Consider the following 22,500-nt stretch of genomic DNA (forward strand, 5'->3'; position numbering starts at 1 on the left):
GTAGCGCAAGTTGCTACAGCGTCCATACCACATTCTGGTCGAAGTGCCCACAGGGACCCGGGTTCGAATCCGTCCTGCGGTCATTTCCCAATACCACCCCACTTCTCCCTCCCACTCACTTCCTGTCACTCTTCACTGTCCTGTCTGATTCAAAGGCAAAAGCCCTACAATTCACTAACTCAGCCATCAAACTCAACAGGCACAACTAATGACACAAAGACAACATGGGCAAACAACCATACACATACAACGCTCTCTCATACAGCCACAGAAATCACATAAATATACTGTATGCATACACAAACACACAAACACGTGTACATAATATGCTTAGAACAAACCATATATGCTTAGAACAATGCACACACACCAAGACACTCCATGCAAACACTCAGCAGTCCTGTGCTGCTTATTTAGAAAGCAGGTGAGTGTGTGTATACACAGACACACACACACGCATATGTAAATACACCATATATGCTCAGCACAGTGCACACACACCAAGACACTCCATGCACACACTCAGCAGTCCTGTGTTGCTCATTAAGAAAGCAGGTTAGTGGACTTCCCTGGCCAGCCTACAGAGCCCTTCTGACTCCCTTCTCATTACAGAACACTTCATTAACCCTCTGTGTGTGTGTGTGTGTGTGTGCGTGCGGACAGCAGCCCTTAAATGTATAGCGCTGTATAATCCACGCTGTTTGTCAAGTCATTCCTTTTAATCCCTGGATCACCAGCAGAAGAGTGCCTCTGCACACAGGAGCACTCCAACGTGAGGGATTAACCACAACCCTGGTGCCAACAGGGACACCATTTATTCAGAGCAGACGGTATTTACATACACACACACACACACACAGAGAGAGAGAGACACGCACACATGCACATACACACACACAGAGAGAGAGAGAGAGAGAGAGAGAGAGACACACACACACACACACACACACACACACACACACACACACACACACATACTGTACACACATACAGAGAGAGAGGGAGAGAGAGAGACACATGCACACATGCACATACACACACATAAAACATTCACATACTTATCTAAGTCAAGACATTATTATTGAAATACTCCAACAGATGGTGTAGGTTAAAGGGGGGCGATTTGGCCAATCATACGGCAGGCTCAGGATGCCTCATCGCGCCTCACTCTCCCACGGCCCTGGAGAGACCTGCCCGCCGCATTAGGTGACATTTCATCCTCTTTCTCTCCCTTTGATCCGGCGCCAAATGAAACGTCAATCTTCAACATTCTCTCAGTCGGACAAAATTAAAATCCCGAGTAAATGTAGCCTGCCTCTCGTTCTCTCCCTCTCGTCCTCTCCCTCTCGGCCGGTTAATGTGCTGTGCGAGGGGAGAGTGACGTGGCCCGGCGAGCCTAAACGGCTTTGTCAGCTCTCGTTCTCCACCCTCAAGCATCATAGGAGCTCCATCTCCACGATGATGGGGCTTATTAAAACCGGGAATCGATGGAGATGGCAGGTCGTCCGCCCGTGCCAAGGCCCATTATCGTGCCCACTGTGATCAGACAGGACACGGGGATGGTCAGAGAGATGGGATGTCTTCCTCTCTCTGCCCTCCCGGACTTGACACGTCCGTCTGCGGATCATGTCCTTGCTTCATCCTGCTGGTTAATTGGGTGGGGGGTGGGGGTGGTGGAGGTGGGATGATGGATGTTAAGGCCAATTAGTCACACTGTGACACCCCTCTCGTCCACTTCAAACCTCCAACCCACTGATCTCCCACCCCTGGGTGCCCACATCGCACAGACACCCTCCATCCACCCACACACACACACACACACACACACACACACACACACACACACACACACACACACACACAAACACACACACACACAGAGCGGTGACACAGGCGGGTATTAGATGGGTGGGCAGGAGAGACACAAGGCCATGGCTCTTTGGCAGAGGCCCATGCAGCTGGGACCACGACCAAACCATCTGCACTTCACTGCCCAGTGGCCACACACACACACACACACACACACACACACACACACACACACACCATCAGTGGCTCACCCCTTTTACCAGGGAGGCATCCCTCACATCACTTCATCTCAAGTCCTCAGCATGACGCTATACAGTAGCTACAGTAGGCAACTTAGATCTAGCGCACCATTTACTATGAAAATGCACCTCTTCCTATGATAGAGCATCTCTTCCTATGAAAAAGAATCTCTTCCTATAAAAATCCATCTCTTCCTATGAAAAAGCATCTCTTCCTATGAAAAAGCCTCGTCCCTCTCCAGTGGAGAGATAAAGTGAGCTTTTGTCCTGCACTGAATCGTTTTACACAGCATCTGTGACCACACACACACGCCCTATGGACTGTTAAGAGGCAACGTTTATTACAGCGGGCAATTGCTCCGCCGGGTCAACAGCATCAAGGCAGTCAGCATTGATTGTGGCTCGCTGCTCCCTTCCTGCCCCGGCCAAGTATCAACTCAAGCGAAAGCTGTCCGTGTACAATAAAGTCCACTTTAGTGCCCTATCCAATTTAACATGACCCCATCAGTTAGAAAGCCAATAAACTATTGTGTCTGTTCAACAGCTGGGAAAATAATCCAAGTTACAAGTTGACTTCTTAACTGTTTCACATCAGTTTAACACGTATAGATACTTCATATAGGTACGTATAGTGAACTTCATATACAGTATAGGAGGCTTTCTCTGTAATACCGTCTGCTTTATCATAGCATTGCTGGTAACACAGCAAGACACTCAAAAAGCCATCCAGCTCCACTACAGAGACTGTTACAGAGAACAAGCGCTCTGAGTCTAGACTTCCAGACCGCCTGAAGCTAGGGCTACACACACACACACACACACACACACACATACACACACGCACACACACAGCAAATATCAACAATCCTACTCTGCACATTTCAGGTGCTCATAAGCCAACACCGTCGGAGTTTAACTGCTGAGTTTTGTCGTGCTGGTAATGCGGATTGTGGAGCACTTTCAACTTTGGAACTATTTGAATGGTTATGAATGGGGGCAAAAGCAGATGTTGAGATGTTTATACAGTTTATGCTCACACAGAAATACTATGACTATCGCACACATATACACACACACACACACACACGCTCAAACACAAAGACCTTATCACACACAGATACATAAACAAACAGACAAATAAACAGATCTCCATACATGTCCAAAAGCACCCATCAACCACACAACCACACAAACAAACATGAGCAAAAGCACCCATCAACCACACAACCACACAAACAAACATGAGCAAAAGCACCCATCAACCACACAACCACACAAACAAACATGAGCAAAAGCAAATACAGATGTTTAAACATATACACAGTCACACACACACACACATACATACACACACACACAGACACTTTTCTATCTGCCAGTGAGTGAGCCAGTGCTATGTGGGTTATGCAGGCAAGGTCACCGGCGAGGGAGCCAGGTTAGCATGCATCTGACCTCCCTAGCAGCCCCCTCCTGCCTGCTCCGCAGGGAGAGGGCATTTCCATTTCTGAATCGTGACTTGGGAGGCATAGCGGACGATGTGAGGCTCGCCTGTGGCTCCAGAGATGGAGATGAGAGGAGAAGAGTGGAGAGGAGAGGAGGGGAGAGGAGAAAAGCAGAGAGGAGAGGAGAAGAAAAGAGAGAAGAGGAGAGGAAGGGAGAGTAGAGGTGAGGAGAGGAGAGGAGGGGAAGGGAGAGGAGAAGAGAGGAGAGGAGAGGAGGGGAGGGGAAGGGAGAGGAGAGGAGAGGAGGAGAGGGGAAGGGAGAGTAGAGGAGAGGAGGGGCCCATGTGCAGCGACAGGCTTCTCCAGCTGAGGGAGCCGCTCACTCGCTAACGATGGGCGTCACACCTCCCTCCTGATAGCTGCTTATTAGCTGCTGTCTGGTGGCATCTGCTGTCACTGCACACGTCTCCCTGCACGCAGCAGACAGGAGAGCACAAAGCTGCCCAAGAATCCACCACAACACTATGCATCACATGGCTGCCTGCAGCAGAAGCAAGAGAATTTAGCTGTGATGGAGCTTTTTGAGAGCATGAATTCCAGCATACGTGTGCCTGACATTTATTCCTGGTTTAACTGCACTTGTGCCAAGCACTTGGTACAGAGTAGAGCAGGATGTGCACAACCTTTGTGTTTATGGTGGTTTATCCTTCAATATCCCTTAGAAAGAGGTAAACTTGTGCAAACAGAGAAAGACTTCATAACTTTATCTAGTTGCATATGACACCAGTCAGCAGTGATACATGAATACAAGAGGGTCACTGATTGCTTACAAGCATCTTATCAAGCATTTACAAGCACATTTTATTTAACTGAATGCAACTAAATTTTGTATGAGGAATTCAAGTGAAACCGCGTGACAATGAGTCACTTGACTTCATATTCAGACCCATTTGAGACAGCCTCCCTACATGCAGAATAAGAGAACGTCAGAGTGTGCTACAGTGTTCCACGCCGGGGCCTCCCTGATTCCCCTCCCCCCTCTCTTCCTCCCTCCCTCGATGTAAATTCCTGACGCCGCCACCGCTTAGTCTCTTGGCTTCCGGTTGGCTGCTCCTGCTCCAATTTGGGGCTCCGCACATAAACCAGGCTCCTCCGCAAAAAAAAAAAAAACTCAAATTAAATCAGGGCCTGGCCTCTCCTCTCATCCTCTTCTCTGCAAATCCTCCTCTAATACTCACTCTCTATCTCTCTCTCTCTCTCGTGCGCGCATCATGCAGCGCCGCCCTGGTTCTGTCACCTATTTTCCATCCCTGCCCGGTGATGTTTACATACATGCACACAGATTCCTTCCAAAGGGCACTTCCGTGGCCCCCCCGCTGTCTGTTCCCATTCCCCGGCTCTTCTGACATCTCTACACCAACCAACCCACCGCCCCCGCCCACCCCCACCATCCATCCTCTCTCCACCCAGGCACTGGAAGCTTTGCGTCGGGCGCTGATGCTGGCTGATTAGGCTCTTTAAGGCCGCTGAGCTCCAGGGTCCCACAGTACCGGGCCCCAGCAGCCTCGTTTGCCATCCATGTCGCCACGTTTCTCCACGCCAATCTAGAGTTCACTGTGCTGATGGCCCTGTGGCTCTCTATGCAGCTGTGGAGTTAACATACAGTAACCTCTAGCCCCAGTCTCTGGTCTAGCTCCACTGGAGGCTATACAGTGCACGGAAGTTTGATTGCACTGAAATGTTTTTTAAGGTTTCTGGGGCACTGCGTGAGGCTCTGGAGCGCGGTGGGTATCCGCAACAGGGCCGCTTCTTAACAAAGTGGTGCCTTTCACTTTTAATGGTCTTCTGTCCATACAGAACACGGAGACTGACCTGTTCTCATCGTCTCCTTTTAGCCCCAAGGCCCGGCAAGAGAGAAAGAAGAAAAGAAGAGGTTATGAGTCATGCTCACTGGCCTTTGAATAATAAAAAAAAAAATGATAAAAGGACATTTTTAGACTGACTTGTTCTGGTTTGCTACAGAATCCTAACATAAGGCTCATAGTCAATTCATTTCTAAATGCTGACAAGCCATGTGACCCCTTACATCACTTCCTGGTGCTTGACTCCTCAGCAGACAATAGAGAGGAGAGCTGCCTCCACACAAGTCAAACTGTGTGTGAGTGAGGCCCTTGCACAATCAACTATGCAGCCACCAGCAGGGGTGTGCTTTTAACATGTGTATTTGTGGACTTACTTAGTAGACGACTTGAGAGTTGTGGACTTGCTTAGTTTGCCTGGCCCAGCAGGCTATGCTACAGAGAGTCAGAGCCCACAAATTGTGCCATTACGTGTCTGAAGGAGACAGAACCCAATGTAATTTCCCACATGAACCTCGGAGGCATGCAGAGAGCGTGTAACAGGACCAATTTTATCTGACAAAGTCCCCAATCACTGGTCGCTAATACCAAAGCACACAGACTAAAAAGCAAAGAGCGAAAACACTGTGTACAGTATGTGTCCTCTATATTTTACTGACGAATACATCTCTTTGTAAAATATTTTAGACTGATGATTGCAGTCAAGAAGTTTCTGACAGCCGAGTACACTTGACAAGAAAACTTTTGCCAGCACAGGTCGAGGACGATATAAAGACGCCTATCAACAGGTTGCTGGATGCAACAATATTAGAAATACGTCAATGTCTTTGAGAAGTTTAATTCAAAACAAGCATTCTTTTTAGTTCTAGGTCAGCACCGACTCACCCTCGCTTACCGGCAGGCAAGTCAGGCAACAGTCAGCGATGGCCGCGTCGCTGTCCATGTCACATGGTGCTGAAAACAGCAACTAACACTGAACGACGGCTTGACATTTCCTCGGATTAATCGTAGCTGTGGTTTCGATAAAAAAAAAAAAAATCTCTATAGAGATGAACAGCCTCAAAAGCTGTGACACGAAATAGCACAGGTGTGCAAAGACCATGTAGTTGTAACCTCTGCCAAGATAATCACGTTGTCGGCGCAAGGGGACAAAGCTTGTAGCTTGGCGTGAATCCAGTATGAGATTGTATTAAATCTGTTCGGGGGAAGGTGAGTTCCCACAAAGGTATCGTTTAGACAGAAAATAACGTACAGAAATCCCATTTAGGAAAGTTTGACAGACCATTACTATCCATTGAATACTAGTGTAGACTGTCACTCTGCAGCCTTATCTTTACACGTATCTAACCTAAATGCATAACTTGAAATGGCTAAAAATGTCCCATTTATCACCCTGGGACAGTTCAAGGAATATCAGTTATATGGGGATCTGTAATAATATTGGAGAAGTATGGGGCCACCTTTTCTGCTTTACAGATACACATCTATTCTGCAATAAAGCCTTCGCCAAGGCACGTGGATGCGATCTCATTTCAGCGATTGTTTAATTTCTTGGTCCAACTTTATTTTTATAAGGTGTTTGCTTTGGGTTTGTATGTGTTAACATGTGTTTCATACACACTCTTAAAATAACTTGATACACAAAAAATGCAGCCATTACAGTGCTTTGGACACTGCATGGTTTAGGGAAGAAAGCTGTAGCGGCATTTCCACTGTGTCACAATACAAGTTGCTTTGGTTGTAAAATAAACGCACGTTTCTCAAAAAGCATTGCACACTTAATCTGGAAAATAATCTAAAATCAAAAACAAAAATATAGGCTAACACAAGGAGATATTTCACAACAAGTAGTCAACGCCGTGGAGCACTCATTGAACTGCACAGAGAACTTGGTCCTCCACTGTAAATTGATGCAAATGAGATCCCAGGTTTGTAGTAGCAACTTCCCCAGTCAGTCACCGGCAGATAACACACACATGCACACAGACAATATTTGCTTAAACATATCCAACCTTCTAGTTCATTGTCCATGAGTAGACTCCCCTTGCAAAGCAAACGGTCCCCTTGTCTTTAGCAAAAGCAGATGTCATTCATCGGCATCCTGACCAATGTCCCAACTGCTGCATCTCACTCATGCAATTTCTCCACACTATCGTAGCGCTAAATGACGTCATGAACGGCAATAATGAATCCGCGGAGAGCTACAAGCTAAACTGCGGGCACAACAATGGTACAAAAGTGCAGAAGCGACGTGTAGGAGAAGACAGAAATATTAAGCCCGCACACTTGTCGTACTCCTGTGGCCCCCTCCCCTCCACTTCTCTCTATCCCCCGCCCCCTCCCCCGCCACCACTCTGCCCCCTGCTAGCCTGCAGTAAAAGGAAAAATCTCGCCACGAGTAGACGGCGGTGCCCACGTGCCGCAGGTAAACAGACGCCCTAGTTTTTCCACCAGCCATCGCGCCTTTAAAAGCACGCGCCCCTGGGCGCTCTCATTACTATTAATAATTTGCTGTTAAGTGTTTTTTGATATTCTAATCGTCGATCCGATGGAGCAGAGGTGGGTAAATTAATTTAATTTCAATTTCAGCTCTTCAGTCATTTTACAAGTGCATTTTAGTGAATTGAATAGCCTTCATGTCAGCGCGATGGAGAACACGACATGATGATGCGTAAATGCAGCTTAACATCGTTTTCCGCTGTCAACGTCAATGTCGAAATGCTCGCTTTGTCTATACGACTAGGCTCCTCGTTACAGTGTTTATCAAACACACCCACCGCACTGTGACACCGCATGCAGATCTCCTGTTGTTCGAATGTGTGGGCTTGAAATTACGATTTCACAACATAACGCCATGCTTATACAGTATTTGCTTAAGTGATTCATGTACTCGTTTTCGTATTGATACACAATGTTTTACACATTATAAATATATTGCCTGTGTGGACAATGAATCAAATCACGGTTACATCGCGAGGCAACTCAGTTACCTCTGCCATTTTTTTGTCCTGCCCGTGGCTCCGTACCTGCAGTGCTGCAGAGAAAAAAAACGCGCCCCCTCCCCCATTCTGCATTATGACAAATCAAGCCGGGCAGCTGTGCCACTAGCACATCATAGCATACTCCCGGGCAAGAAGACGCGTAGCTATTGAATGTGGACTTGAAATAGATATGGTATAGGTGGACTGTAACTAGTAGCATATTTAAAGGAAACCAGTATTCGTTCATTCATTCATCGGGTTTCAATGCATCATCGAGGATAAAGGCAGTGGAGTCATTTGGAACGACCCATGGACATAGCGCATGCTTTGCACAAAGCACTACACTTCCATAATAATAATAAAAAAAACACACTCAAAAGTCTCTGTCAATTTCATTTCCAAACCACTGTCATATAATTTTCTTTATGCCAATGGGTTAGTGCACATGTGGATGATCAACACTCAGTGCTTCAGTTATATATCAAGACTACCAGAGAAAAGGGACAATAACAGGCTACTGCTTTCTTGTATCACCCACAATGGATGAGTTCAACATGAGTTCCACTGTATAAAATCGTGCATGGCACTTTATCCTCATTGATGCTGACAAGTTTGTGCACTGGCAATCTCAATAGTTTGTTTAAACAATCTAACTAATTTGGAGTGTACTTTAAGAGTTGTTGTGTCTGTTCTAAGTGACAACTAGGCAGCAATAAACACACACACACACACACACACACACACACACACACACACACACACACGCACACACACACACACACACACAGCCCACACAGAGAACACATTACAGAATGTCTAGACTAGATGTTCTTTCTCAACTCCCATTACTATTAATTAAGTTAGCGTTCTGGTCCAGGGCCTCTCCTAAACTGACTGAACTAACTAGACATGAACCTCTATTCTTGTGCAAGCACTGAAACTCATTTGTGGGCGGCTTTTCAACACAGTAAGTAAGGCGGCTACAACTACAGCTGAAACAGTAGGAATGAATGCAACCAATAGGAAACAAACGCAGCCAAACGTGACCATTGTGATAAGTCAGACAAGAAGACTACAACTTGTGTTTTGTGGGCGAAAAAAACTCTTGTCAATGCGAGACCAGCAGTTAAGGAGAGAGAAGGACAGCGGCATAAGCCTCCAACAGTGTCTGATTTCACTGTCACACTTAAAATAAGACCACCTGAAGGGTGGCCATATCAAATGATTCCACACACTCCACAGCGGGCCCTCAGACTGAGTGGACAAGACAGGACATGAGACTCAGCTGAAAGGCTTCAAAAGGAGGCTGCACATCAGGAAGTCAACATTCAAGAGTGTTTTCCTTAGGCTCTTGAGTTACACGAGTATGTATATGCATGTCTTTGTGTTTGTTTGTTTGTGTGTGTGTGTGTGTGTGTCTGTGTGTGTGTGTACGTACGCATGTGTTTGTATTTGTATAGTGTGTATAAGAGTGCTTTTGTACATTTGTGTATGTGTACAAGTGTTGTGTATGTGTCTGAATGTGAATGTTTGAGTGTGAGTGTGTGTGTGTGTGTGACTGTGTGAATAGAGCAGCTGAAGTAGTGGTGTATGAATGACAGAGGAAGCTGGGTCGTTGCTGCACACACACACACACACACACACACGCATACACGCATTCACACACACACACACGCATTCACACACACACACACAGAGTCTCGAGTCGCCAGTGTACTCTTCCTCCTCCTCTTCCTCCTCCTCTTCCTCCTCCTCCCCACTTCTCTCCTGCTCTGCCTCTAGGGCTGTCTGCATTGCAGCTGTCCCTTAGCCGAGCGCCTCAGCCATGCCCTAGTTTATCCTGTCAATGCACACTGCACCAACAAACGCTCCCCCACCTCCACAGACAAACACCATCAAAAAAAGCAGTGCACTCCTCTGCTCTCCTCTCCTCTCCCCTGCTCTCCTCTCTACTTCTCTTCCTCTCCTTTCTTCTTCCTCTCATCTGCTCTCCTCTCCACTTCTCTTCCTCTCCTCTTTTCTCTTCCTCTCATCTGCTCTCCTCTCCACTTCTCTTCCTCTCCTCTTTTCTCTTCCTCTGCTCTCCTCTCCACTTCTCTTCCTCTCCTCTTTTCTCTTCCTCTGCTCTCCTCTCCACTTCTCTTCCTCTCCTCTTTTCTCTTCCTCTGCTCTCCTCTCCACTTCTCTTCCTCTCCTCTTTTCTCTTCATCTGCTCTCCTCTCCACTTCTCTTCCTCTCCTCTTTTCTCTTCCTCTGCTCTCCTCTCCACTTCTCTTCCTCTCCTCTTTTCTCTTCCTCTGCTCTCCTCTCCACTTCTCTTCCTCTCCTCTTTTCTCTTCCTCTGCTCTCCTCTTCTTCTCTTCTGCTTTCCTCTCTCAGCTGACTAATGCACACACATCATCCAGCCACAAACACAACAACAAACGTTTTTTTCTGTTTCACTCCTTCCTTCCTCCCTCCACATATACACACACACACACACGCACACACACCTAGACACAATCTATCATTCTCTCATTGCAGTCTACAGTAACATGTTAAAGGTGAGTAGGCATGTGCCGCCACCAGTCCTCTCAGTGATGGATCGCCGGGGCCTTCGACCCCTGTTGGCTCCTAATGTGAGTTCACATGTTGACTCCCCCTAGTGATGCATGTCCCTCACTGACCGATGATCTATGTCCCCTTCCTGTGTGTCCTCCTCGGCTCCGTCTCCAACTCCCTACCTCTCCATCTCTGCTTGCTAAAAGGCCACTTCAGCAGATCAGGACAGGAAGACTGTAGCATCCATGGCTGGACTCAAGGTTAGCCTGTGTGGCATCTATCACACTGTACACAGATTTGGTGTTGGAGTCCCCCCCCCCCCCCCCCCCCCCATGTTTGATGTGTCTCGTCAGCTGATCGGGATAAGCAGACTGTAGCGTCCATGGCTGGACTCAAGGTTAGCCTGTGTGGCATCTATCACACTGTACACAGATTTGGTGTTAAGAGTTTTTTTTTGGTTCATGTTTGATGTAGTGCTGATCAAGTGTTTAGTTGGTTTTTTTTTCTTTCCATGTTTGATGTGTCCTGTCAGGTGATCAGGATAAGCAGACTGTACTGTAGCGTCCGCGGCTGGACTCAAGGTTAGCGTGTGTGGCATCAATCACACGGTCCTCAGATTTAGTGTTGTGTTTTTTTTCCCCCTGTTCATGTTTGATGTGCTCTGACACCAGAGCCTCTGTTTTGCCAGCTTGTCCAGCGGAGGAACATGTGTGGTGGCTCGTGTTTGATCTGCGCTGGGGCTTTGCGACTGTAAATCCCAGCCGTGATGGGATGATCTAGGAATAAGCTCTCTGGCGATGGGAGGTTAACACAGACGGATGACACTGAAGTGAGCATGGCTGCGGGAAGCTGGGAGCAGAATAAGACCCGCCGTCTCCCACATGAAGGGTTAGAGGCACGACATAGACAGTTACGAGACCATTAGATGGATTAAAATTGCAATCAAATTGGACAGTAAAAAAAAAAAAAAAGAGGCAAGTGTTTTGAAAACAGCTGATTGACATGGCCTAAGAACTTGCTTTATCAGAGAACACATGTAAAATAATCTTGCCGGGATGTACTAGCCATGCTGAGAAACCCCCAAAAAAGTGCCTTTAATTTCCTATGTGTACTCTTTATATGTGTATGCATGTATGTGTGTATATGTACACATTAGCAGGTGTGTAGGGCCACACATTCCATCATATGTATGACCCACACTGACAGTTCTATTTTCAGTTCTATTGTCAGTGTGATATAATTGTTTAATCAGTTTTAGGAATCACATGTGCTGGTATGTATGTAATCCATAACTACGGTACCCCACTATAGTCATGCTCTTTAAAGAAGAGAAGAGAAGCTCTTTAATGAATTCCTGGTTCCATAAGCTGAAAACAAACACATAGTGTTCACCCACTCGCACAACACTATTTTGTTGAATAGTATTAAAATGTCAACACTCTTTGACCAGTATCCCAAACCCTATCTTTGCATCCTCTCCGTATGCTACCAACACTACATGTGCATGGTCATGGTCATTACAAGAGATAAATGCTAAATATTTTGACAATTATACTGACAACTGTGGTTTCAACATTACACCACAAATCTAATGTCATGAGAAATGATAGGCAAATGGTTATAGTTGGTTGGTGTATGAGAGAGATTTGCATGGTGTATGAAATAATTGTTCTGTGAATGCGTGTCCAAGGAGAAGCTTGTGTAGACACCCACACTGGAGGTCAGCAGACCTGGCAGTGAAGCAGTGCTGATCCTCCCCCTCTGATCACATCAAATGACAAACAAACCCCAATCTATCCTCTTATGGCCCTCTGCAGCCACCGTCCCTGAACCATTCCCCTCAGACCACATCAAATGCCAAATCATTCCAATCTGTCCTCTCCGGGTCACTCAGTCGCTACCTGACCTCAGATGAAGGTGAATTTGCAGGTGTGGAGGGGATCAAAACACTTCAAAGCTGCCCTTACGATGTCTCTCTGAAATCCCTCCATCTATTTAACAAGCTTGCTGCTATCAACAAACTCTCTGTCTTTGACCCAGCCAAACAAAACCCCTTTCAACTCTGATAAATTGGTCTCGCTCTTAACAGCCAATCTGTCACAGTCCACCTCCTACTATCTGTCAAAGGGAGAGATAAAGTGTGTCTTGTTTTTCTCAAATCAGAGATTGAAATCACAGGTCAGGCTTAACTAAACTTGTCAAAGTGTCTAAACGTCTAAACGTATGCTTAATTTCATTGGCAATGCTGCAATAGGCTTGTTAACAACAGAGTGCAATGAAACATTGAACTCTCTCGCCCTCTAGTGGTTGTTTTACATTACAACAGCCCAAGTAAATTCACATCCAGCAAAAAACAAGAAAGAGAAAGGAATAAAGAAAGAAAGAGGATGTTAATAAACAAGATGGTGAAAGATAGGAAGAGAAAGGTAGACAGGAAAATAAAGTGAGAAGGAGGAGAGAAAGACGGAGAGCACGGACACAGAGAGAGATACCCAGCGCGGGGGGGGGGGGGGGGGGGTTAGTGGGGAGAGAGAAACCAACAGACGTCCTACCGTCCAGAGAGAGCCAGTCGTGCTGTGAGGAGGGCAGGGAGGGCAGTGCACGGGCCTTGTACTCAAACACCACCGAGTTGGAGATGATCTGGCTGCTGACCGCCACCTGCAGGGTCACCAGGCCGGTGTCATGGGCTGCATGGGGGGGCAGAGGGGCATAGAGTCAGGACCTGCTGGGGGGACATGTGTCCATGGAGGACTTCCAGCATCTGGACAGAGGCTTAGAGGAGCTGGGAGCACACAGCTCTAAATGTGAAATGGCAATTCATTTTGCATTTTAATTTTCAATATTCAGTTTCATCATTTAACTGTCAATTCGTTTTGCAATTTAATATTTAAAGTGCAATGTAGGATTGCATTTAAAAAAAATATTTGGCAAAACTGTCAATGCCAGCCTGAAAAGATTTGGGATTATTTTGGGCAAAACGTTTTGCCATCGTTTTGAGGCATTTTATTCAAATGGCAAAGAAATAGCGCTCCCCGTGATTGCATTGCACTTTAGTCACGCTCTTTGTGTGGCAAAATTCAAATGGCCATTCAATCTGCCAAACGCATTGCAATCTGTCAAGTCTCTCGTCAAGGCGGGAACTAGGCTACGTCACTTCCGTGTTTTTTGGGGGGGCAGAGGGGCATAGAGTCAGGACCTGCTGGGGGAACATGTGTCCATGGAGGACTTCCAGCATCTGGACAGAGGCTTAGAGGAGCTGGGAGCACACAGGTGGAGAGCTCTACACATCAGCTAAACTTCCTTTTAAATGAATAAAATCGTGTCTGTTTGGGAGTTAGGGGTGTAGATTTTGTGATTGACCAACTTAACTTTGGGTTTGTATTTGAGAGGAGACACAGAGTGAACTGTTATGATATATGTATATATACTGTGTATTTCATTTCATTTTACACAAGTGTACCATGTTCACACATTTCGTAAATAGCTCTATTACTGTTGCAACATATTGAATATGAAAGTAGTGTGAGTCTGAAAATATTAATCTTCTTGTTTAATCAATGCACCTCCATTAGTATGATACACATTTCCAAAATACATTATGCATCGTTCTGTATACACTGCTATGCTTATAGAATTCACACTCTGTAGGTTGACTTAAATGTATATTGACAGCACACAACCCTGCACAGTTGGTACTTTCACTGTGTTTCACTATGTTCATAGGGCTTTAGTGATAATAGCTAATTATGAAGCTGGCTCATTTTTCTACCATTACGGCAAATCACTCATCATTAATCCATAGTTAATTTAAACGATTGTATAATTTACTGTGAAAATGCTGCTATTATAATCAACAATACACATCACAAATAATACTTTATTATACACCTCCTAACCTATTTCCATTACATTACATACTCAGCATTAGATTTTCTTGGCAGTAGTAGATTTTGTAAGACATCATTCACTGTTATTTTACAGTAACACAATGTAGAAATTCAGCTTTTCGTCAGTTATCAACGTACTGGTTACTCATGCGCTCATATTTTTGGACAGAACAACAAACATATTCTACTGCTTTTATAACATTACTGACTATACTCCATAACTGTACATATCTATCCATATTGTTTATACTGCATATCCATATTTATTCTGCTCTTATGTTGTTACTGTTAATACACTGCACATATCACTACTGTACATACTGTACATATCTGTCCATATTGTTCATGCTACATATCCATATTTATTCTGCTCTTATGTTGTTACTGTTAATACACTGCACATATCACTACATACTGTACATATCTGTCCATATTGTTCAAGCTACATATCCATATTTATTCTGCTCTTATAATGTTACTGTTAATATACGCTGTAGATCCTTACTGTAAACCATGCCACTTGCTTAACTGTATACTACTGTCTACACTTGCACTACATGTCATATACTGTTTACATTGCACTACCTGTCTATACTGTTCACATTGCACTTTTCTTCTTTTTTTGCACTTCTGGTTAGACACTAACTGTATTTCGCATTAACTCTGCATAATGACAATAAAGTTGAATCTAATCTAATCTAATCTAATCAAAGTTACATAGTTGAACACCAGGTGTTCCAGGCATACATCATGATTGACAGCACAATTAGTGCCTATTGTTAAGTCCTTGTAATCAAAATAAGTTTAAACCTATTATTATTTTGCGGTAGACAATAACTACATTATGTTGCTTTAAGATTGTACAGGATAAGGGGAGAGCTCAACAGCATAAAAACTAGATGTGGCAATCTGTCAAAGTTTTAAAAACTCTCATCCCACTTAGATGCACTTACTGATTATCTGTAAAAGTGTGAATTTGATTGACAGCAATTATGTGACAGAAACTATCACACAATGATTATTAGGAATTTGAGATGACAGAGTGAGTATGCATTTATGACAATATGTATGAATGCAACATACATCTGAATATACATATGTTTTCACTGAGTATAGCGAAGAGTGATAATGAGAGCATGATCAAGGATCCTAGAGATTCTTTTACAGTGATAAGTGTGTGATGCAGATATATCAGGAAAAAAAAAGTGTGTTATATTTGAGTATTAGTTAAATTAATACCATTCATGGGTTTGATAATCAGTATGTGTGCATGTCTATTCACACGACTGTGAACATGACAAAACATATTGGTGTGAAAATAATGATAGGTAGTCTGGTAGAATGCAAGGAACAGTGTGTTGATGTGTATAATACAATAATAGTGTGTTTGAGTGTAATTATGTATTTATGATGATGTACTAGAATATGACTACAACCTTGACCATGACTGAGTGTGTGAGTATTACTGTGTTACAGACTGATTAGACAGACAGATAGATAGATAGATAGATAGATAGATAGATTGATGGATGATAGATAGATGGATATATCTATATCTATCTATCTATCTATACATATATATATATAGATAGATAGATACACGTAGATGGATAGATGGATAGATATATACAGTAGATAGATAGATAGATGGATAGGTGGATGGATGGATAGATAAATAGAAGATAGATAGATGAATGGATATATAGATAGATAGATGGATTGATAGATGGATGGATGGATGGATAGATAGGTAGATAGATAGATAGATAGATAGATAGATAGATGGATGTATATATATATATATATATATATAGATGGATAGATAGATAGATGGATGATAGATAGATAGATACTGGAAGATAGATAGATAGATGGATGAATATTTATATATGGATAGATAGATAGATAGATAGATAGATAGATAGATAGATGAATGTATAGGCTGACTGATGTCCCTCACCAGGGCAGTAGCAGCGCAGGACTCCAGGCTGGATGAGGGAGGCCGGCACAGATATCTGGTCAAACAGGCAGCTGTAGTTACTGCTGGCCTCCTGCCAGGGGCCAGTGATGAGCACCTTCACCCCTCCCTGAGAAACAGGCAGCGTCAGTGTGTATCACTCTCTCTAGCACATGCACACACACACACACACACACACACACACGCACACGCACACGCACACGCACACGCACACATACACTCACACAGGCACACACATACACTCACACTGGCTTACTCACTCTCATGTCTGAGTGCATCTCCTCACTTGAACATACGCAGGTGGCTTGTCCACAACAAACAAACTTCCACTAAAGCCTCTTTTAAACACTCATGTTTGAGTGTGCTTTTTCAAACAAGGATGCTTATGGTTTGGTTATAAGAAACTCTTCTCATAAACACACTCACATGGTCACAAGGGCTGTAGTGTTTTCAGAAGCCCTTTCAATGTTTTACAAATTGCACTGCTGCCACCCTGTGGTTAACAGCATGAACTGCACTGACAATTTGCTTTTCTCGTGACAAACATGGGCTATGATGCCCTCTGCTGGCAATAGAGTAAAAACACAGTAAGGCTGACAGATCATGCATTAGGTACTGTGTAGAAGCACCAACAGTTATAAATACCGACACGGACACAGACTTTGCTTTGAGTGCAGCATTACAAGCGGTCAATTCTGGTTCTTAAAAATCATATAAAAGCTAGCCATAAGGTGTTTGAGCGATTGAGGACTGGTCTGGAAGAGACTTACCTCAGGGTAGGACCATTCAGGGGAGTAATCAGTGACCATGAAGAGCCTGCCTGTGGCCTGCAGCATCCCCAGGGCCCCCTGAGCCACGGCAGCGGACACCACCTCCGCCACCTGCATGTAGGCCAGCGAGCCCTGCTCCCCGGAGCCTCCTCCTCCGGCGCCTCCTCCTCCCAGGGACTGGGGGCTGCAGCAGGACTGGAGACAGAGCTCCGCGGGACTGTAGCTGGTGCCCCTGTTGGCCCCGTCCTCCTGGCCCTGGGACTGGGCGCCCGCGGAGCCCGCCTGGCCCTGGTCGGAGCCCTGTGGCGCCACCAGCTGGTGGGCGTAGAGGGCGGCCCCGGGCCCCACGGCCGCGGCCCCTCCGTCCACGGAGATGAAGTCGTTGATGAGGTCAGAGAACTGGTTGCCGAAGGAGATGTCGAAGTGGTCCAGGCTGATCTCCATGCTCCCGGATGTGCCTCCGCCTGCCCCCGCGCCACTCAGACCCTGGTGGGCAGCCACGGTGTTGTAGAGCCCCTGGACCAGGCCTGCCCCCTGGAGGAGGGGCTGAAGCTGCTGCTGCTGCTGCTGGGAGGAGTTGCCATTCACGTTGCCACCGTTGCCGTTCCTCATGCCCTCGGCTCCAGCCCCTCCCCCGCCCTCTGCGTTCTGCTGCATGTAGTGCTCCGCTGCGCCTCTTCCTCCTCCTCCTCCTCCTCCTCCTCCTCCACCTCCTCCACAGGCCTGGAGGTGATCCCCGGCCTTGAGTAGGCCATCTCCCCCGTTCTCGGTGACCCCGGCCTGGCCGCCGCTCACGCTGCCTTGCTGCTCCAGCCCCACCACCTCCTCGTGCTCAGGGCCCAGTCCAGGGAAGCCTCCCTGGTACTGCAGCAGCTGGAGCGAGCTGGCTTGGCCTTGGCCCTCGGAGGCGGAGACCCCGTTGCAGTTGGTTCTGTGCTGACTCTGGTGTGCGTGGTGGTGGTGGAGGTGGCCGTTGCTGCCGGGCGAGTCGGTCTTGACCACCTGCAGGCCCATGTAGGAGCCGTCGTGGGAGTTGTGCTCCAGGGAGAGGTGGCTCTTCTGCCCCACGTTGGACCTGCCCTGCTGCTGCTGCTGCTGGGCCTGGCTGGTCTGCGGCGCGTCCTGCAGGAAGAAGCTGGGCGAGCGGCCCTGGTGGGCCAGATGGGGGCTGGACATGCCGTGGACGCCATAGCCCACCGACGTGGCCACGGAGGCGGAGAAGTCCTGCTTGGTGTCAATGGCGCTGAAGTCCATCTGCTCCAGCGTGGTGCTGGGACTCAGGCCTCCACCGGAGGGCAGTAGAGAACCGGCAGGGGTCAGAGTGAGGGAGCCTTGGGCCGAGTTGCCCGACGAGCAGGACACGCTGCTGCCGCAGCTTCCCACCACGCCCACCTGGTAGCCGCTTTCTTTGGCCAGCTGCTGCTCAAAGGAAGTGTCCTCCGTCTTGATGTTCTTGACCAGCGCGGCGCTGTAGCCGTAGCCGGAGTCGGACATGGAGGGCGAGTGCTGCAGGCTGCCGTTGGAGCTGCCGGCCCCCGAGGACGAGGACGCGCTCCCGGACGAGCCCCCATCTACCTTCATGGCGCTGCCGCCGTACGTCTGGCCCTGCTTGGGGTTGTTGAGGAAGCAGTCGGGGTCAAAGTTCATGGTGGTCTCGGAGATCTTGATGTTCGCCGAGTCGAGGCTGCTGGAGAGCACGAGCTCCTCGCCGGTGGTGGAAAGCATGGAGAGACCGTCAGAGCCACCGGCGCCCGCTCCGCCGCTTCCGTCCGGCCCCGCTCCCCCGGGGAAGGCGAACTTGTGGCCGTCGGAGGCCACCGCCAGCACCAGACCGTGGGACGCGTCCGGCCCCATGATGTGGGCGTTGCCGCCGCCAGAGGGGGACATGCTGTAGACGGGGTCCCCCGTCACCTCCGACATGAAGACGCTCTGGGAGAGCCCCCCCATGACGGACGCTACGTGGCCCATGCCGGCCACGGCGGGGCTGTCGGCCATGTCGGGCTCGCTGTTCAGCCCGCTGCTGATGGACACCGGCGAGTTCTGCGTGGTGTCCGGCACCTCCACCTGGTTGGTGGACGACACCTCTGTGCTGTTCTGGTGCAGGAGCGCCGGCTTGTGGACCTTGCCGTTGCGCTTCTCCCGGGCGCCCCCGCCGCCCGCTCCTCCTCCTCCTCCTCCACCGCCGCCTGCGGAGCTCTTGCCGGCGTGGCTGAGCTCGGTCTTGCCCTCGGACACGTCGCTGTTCTGGAGCTCGGAGTGGGCGCTGCTGTAGCTGCTGGAGCGCGGGTCCACTTTGGGGGAGATGATGCGGTGCTTGGCACTGTTGCACTTGTGGTGCACGCTGCTGCCCGCGCCTGTTAGACCGATGATGAACAGCACACACACACACACACACACACACACAGACACACACACACATTGAAACATACACACACACATGCGCGCGGGCACACACACACACACACACACACATAGAAACATACATACACACACAGAGACATGCATGCACACACACACACACACATTTGACAGACAGAAAAGAGAGATTGAGAAGAGCAAATGTTAAGAAGAATGAAAACAGTGCTTAGATGGACAGAATCAATTGAGTCATTGATTGTAAAATTAGATTTGTCATCTAAATGAACAGTTTCGGTAGGTATACATGTACGTATATATTTACATGGTTTAACGTAATATAACAATAACTCATGCACAATCAGTTCCATGTTTTACTCTGTTTGTCTAGCTGAAGAGTAGAGTATCTAATTTAATTTACCACTAAAATGCAAACACAAAGCAGTAGAAATACGCTGCATGCATCGCATACATCAAGATTAAAGCACTCAGAGCTACAGTCAGATAAACTGGCAAGGGTATAGGAACTGAAAACATGAAAAATTAAATACAAAGAACTTCACTTTCATTAATAAAACTATATTACGCCATATGTGTTATAGTGTGATTGAACACATGTGGTCTCTATGGATTTTTTCCTGGGAGGAACTGTGAAATGCTTTGTTTGGAATTTGAAAAGCAAAGTGTTTGCTGCGCTCAATCATACCCGTGTCCAATAATTAGAACCTGGGGAGCAATATGTCAGCTGCCAAGCCATAATAACAGACAGAGCATACGGCTACCCACAATGCCTTAGTAACAAGGAACCACAAAAATACATAACTGGCGGAATGCTGTGTAGGAATGTTTTTTTTTGTTTGTCTGTTTTCACTCAGCATTTTGTTTATTCACACAAAGAGACGTTCTGATCGACGCATGGATAGCTTGGAATGCTCAGCCTGCTTGAACTAACTACTGGATTCAAAGAAGCAACACACAAGACACATTCCAAAAGGCCATATGAACCTAATTCATTACACATCTAAAAATATGCTTCAGGTGTAAAGGTTTCAGGTAGTAGGTGTTGTGAATGACATAATTATGTGGTATATGGTGGTAGCTTGATGTTGTTTCTGGCTGTTATTTCTGTTTGTGTCGTGTACATAGATAGAAACACGGGGTGCATTGAAGAAATGAAATGGCATCATGACTTCAATGACGATTATGCTAGTGAGTTCAGTTGCTATGCAAATGTGTGAAGCGGGCTTTAAAATAAACCACAACCAGTTGCATTAATGTGACGTCTGACTTGTACCAAGGGAGATAGGGCATTGAGCAGATCTAATGGATTATTCTGGTACAGAACACAAGCCTGAGATCTGACACTTCTCAAACATTTCTGCTGTGTTTTTTTAACCCGCTTATTTTCCTCACCTCCCCCCCTTTTCACATCTCTCTCTCTCTCTCACACACACACACACACACACACACACACACATCTCTCTCTCACACACACACACATACTCTCTCAAACAAACATATCTCTCTGCATGTATGGTTGGGAAGGATGGGCAAGTTTTTAAAATATGAAGTAGTGGGCTACACTATGGTTTGTAGACTTACATGGTCTGTATGTATTTACATAGTTTACGTTGAGGCTGTAATACTTGCGGATGTTATTGTTTTTGCAGTGTTTTAATACATACACACTGGGTTAATAAAGGAGTATTAAGCCTGTCTCTCTCCCTATTGCCCCCCTGTCTTTCTCTCTGTTGTCCTCCTGTCTCTCTCTCCCTCCCTCCTCCCTCCCTGTTTCTTTCTGCGGGTGTCCTCCCTCCCTCCCTCTCTCTCTCTCTCTTTGCGGGTGTCCTATCTCCCTCCCTCCCTCTCTCTCTCTTTTTGCGGGTGTCCTGTCTCCCTCTGGCCCTTACCCAGGGTGCCTGTGCACAGGCAGTTGTGGGTCCGGGGAGTTGGCTTGGTCTGGTGGCTGTCCAGTATCTGCTGCACCAGCTGCTCCACTGAGAAGCCTGAGCTGCTGCTCCCATTGCTGCAAGTCCACTTGATGCCATGAACTGCCGGAATAGAGACACAGGAGACACAGACGTCAGACGGCAGCCGTGGCACAGCCAAGCCAGCCAAGCCAGCTCCCCCACGCAACCCCAACACGCCCCACATAAATAAGTAAATAAATAAATAATAATAATAAAAATAAATAAATAAATAAATAAAAAAACACCACCCCAAATACACCGCTCGCCAGACGCCAGGCTACAGAGCACCTCTCTCCTACCTGACCTGTCCCTGCCTAATCTGTTACTGTGGCTTTTTACAGCTGCTTTCTTCACTTCCAGTGGCTTCCTCTCCCGATTCAAGCTGCTCCATCTTCTCTCTGCCGCAGGGACCTGAAGTTTGGGTGTAGCATGGGCTCCACAACCCCCAACAATAATGCTACATGCGAAATATGATCAAACCTGTCAGTTGCCGACCCCTCACTCATGGCCCCTCCAACACTGCAGGCTGCCCCCTGCTGGAGCTACTGTGAAAGTGTACGTCAGTGCAGAAGCATTGGAGGACAGATGTGAGCCCACATCCAGAGAGAGAGAGAGAGAGGAACAGCTGGACCTGACCTGACGGCCATCACGTGATGCCTGACTGTTGTT

General features: G+C 46.9%; 1 protein-coding gene across 1 annotated transcript in view; it reads right to left on the reverse strand.

Moving 5' to 3' along the window:
* camta1a (calmodulin binding transcription activator 1a) overlaps positions 1–22,500 on the reverse strand; it is a 358,471-nt gene that overhangs the window by 33,986 nt on the left and 301,985 nt on the right. Inside the window, exons 8-11 of the mRNA XM_076275609.1 lie at positions 21,772–21,912; positions 17,507–19,860; positions 16,719–16,845; positions 13,424–13,558 (exon numbers count right to left, since the gene is read on the reverse strand). Coding sequence (XP_076131724.1) covers positions 13,424–13,558; positions 16,719–16,845; positions 17,507–19,860; positions 21,772–21,912 — 2,757 coding nt within the window. The remainder of the gene's footprint in view (positions 1–13,423; positions 13,559–16,718; positions 16,846–17,506; positions 19,861–21,771; positions 21,913–22,500) is intronic.

The sequence above is a fragment of the Alosa pseudoharengus genome, unplaced genomic scaffold, assembly GCF_046254945.1.
Source record: "Alosa pseudoharengus isolate Yale_2024_CS ecotype anadromous, Long Island Sound unplaced genomic scaffold, YU_APseudo_1.1 YU_APseudo_1.1_scf_9, whole genome shotgun sequence".
Taxonomy (NCBI): domain Eukaryota; kingdom Metazoa; phylum Chordata; class Actinopteri; order Clupeiformes; family Clupeidae; genus Alosa; species Alosa pseudoharengus.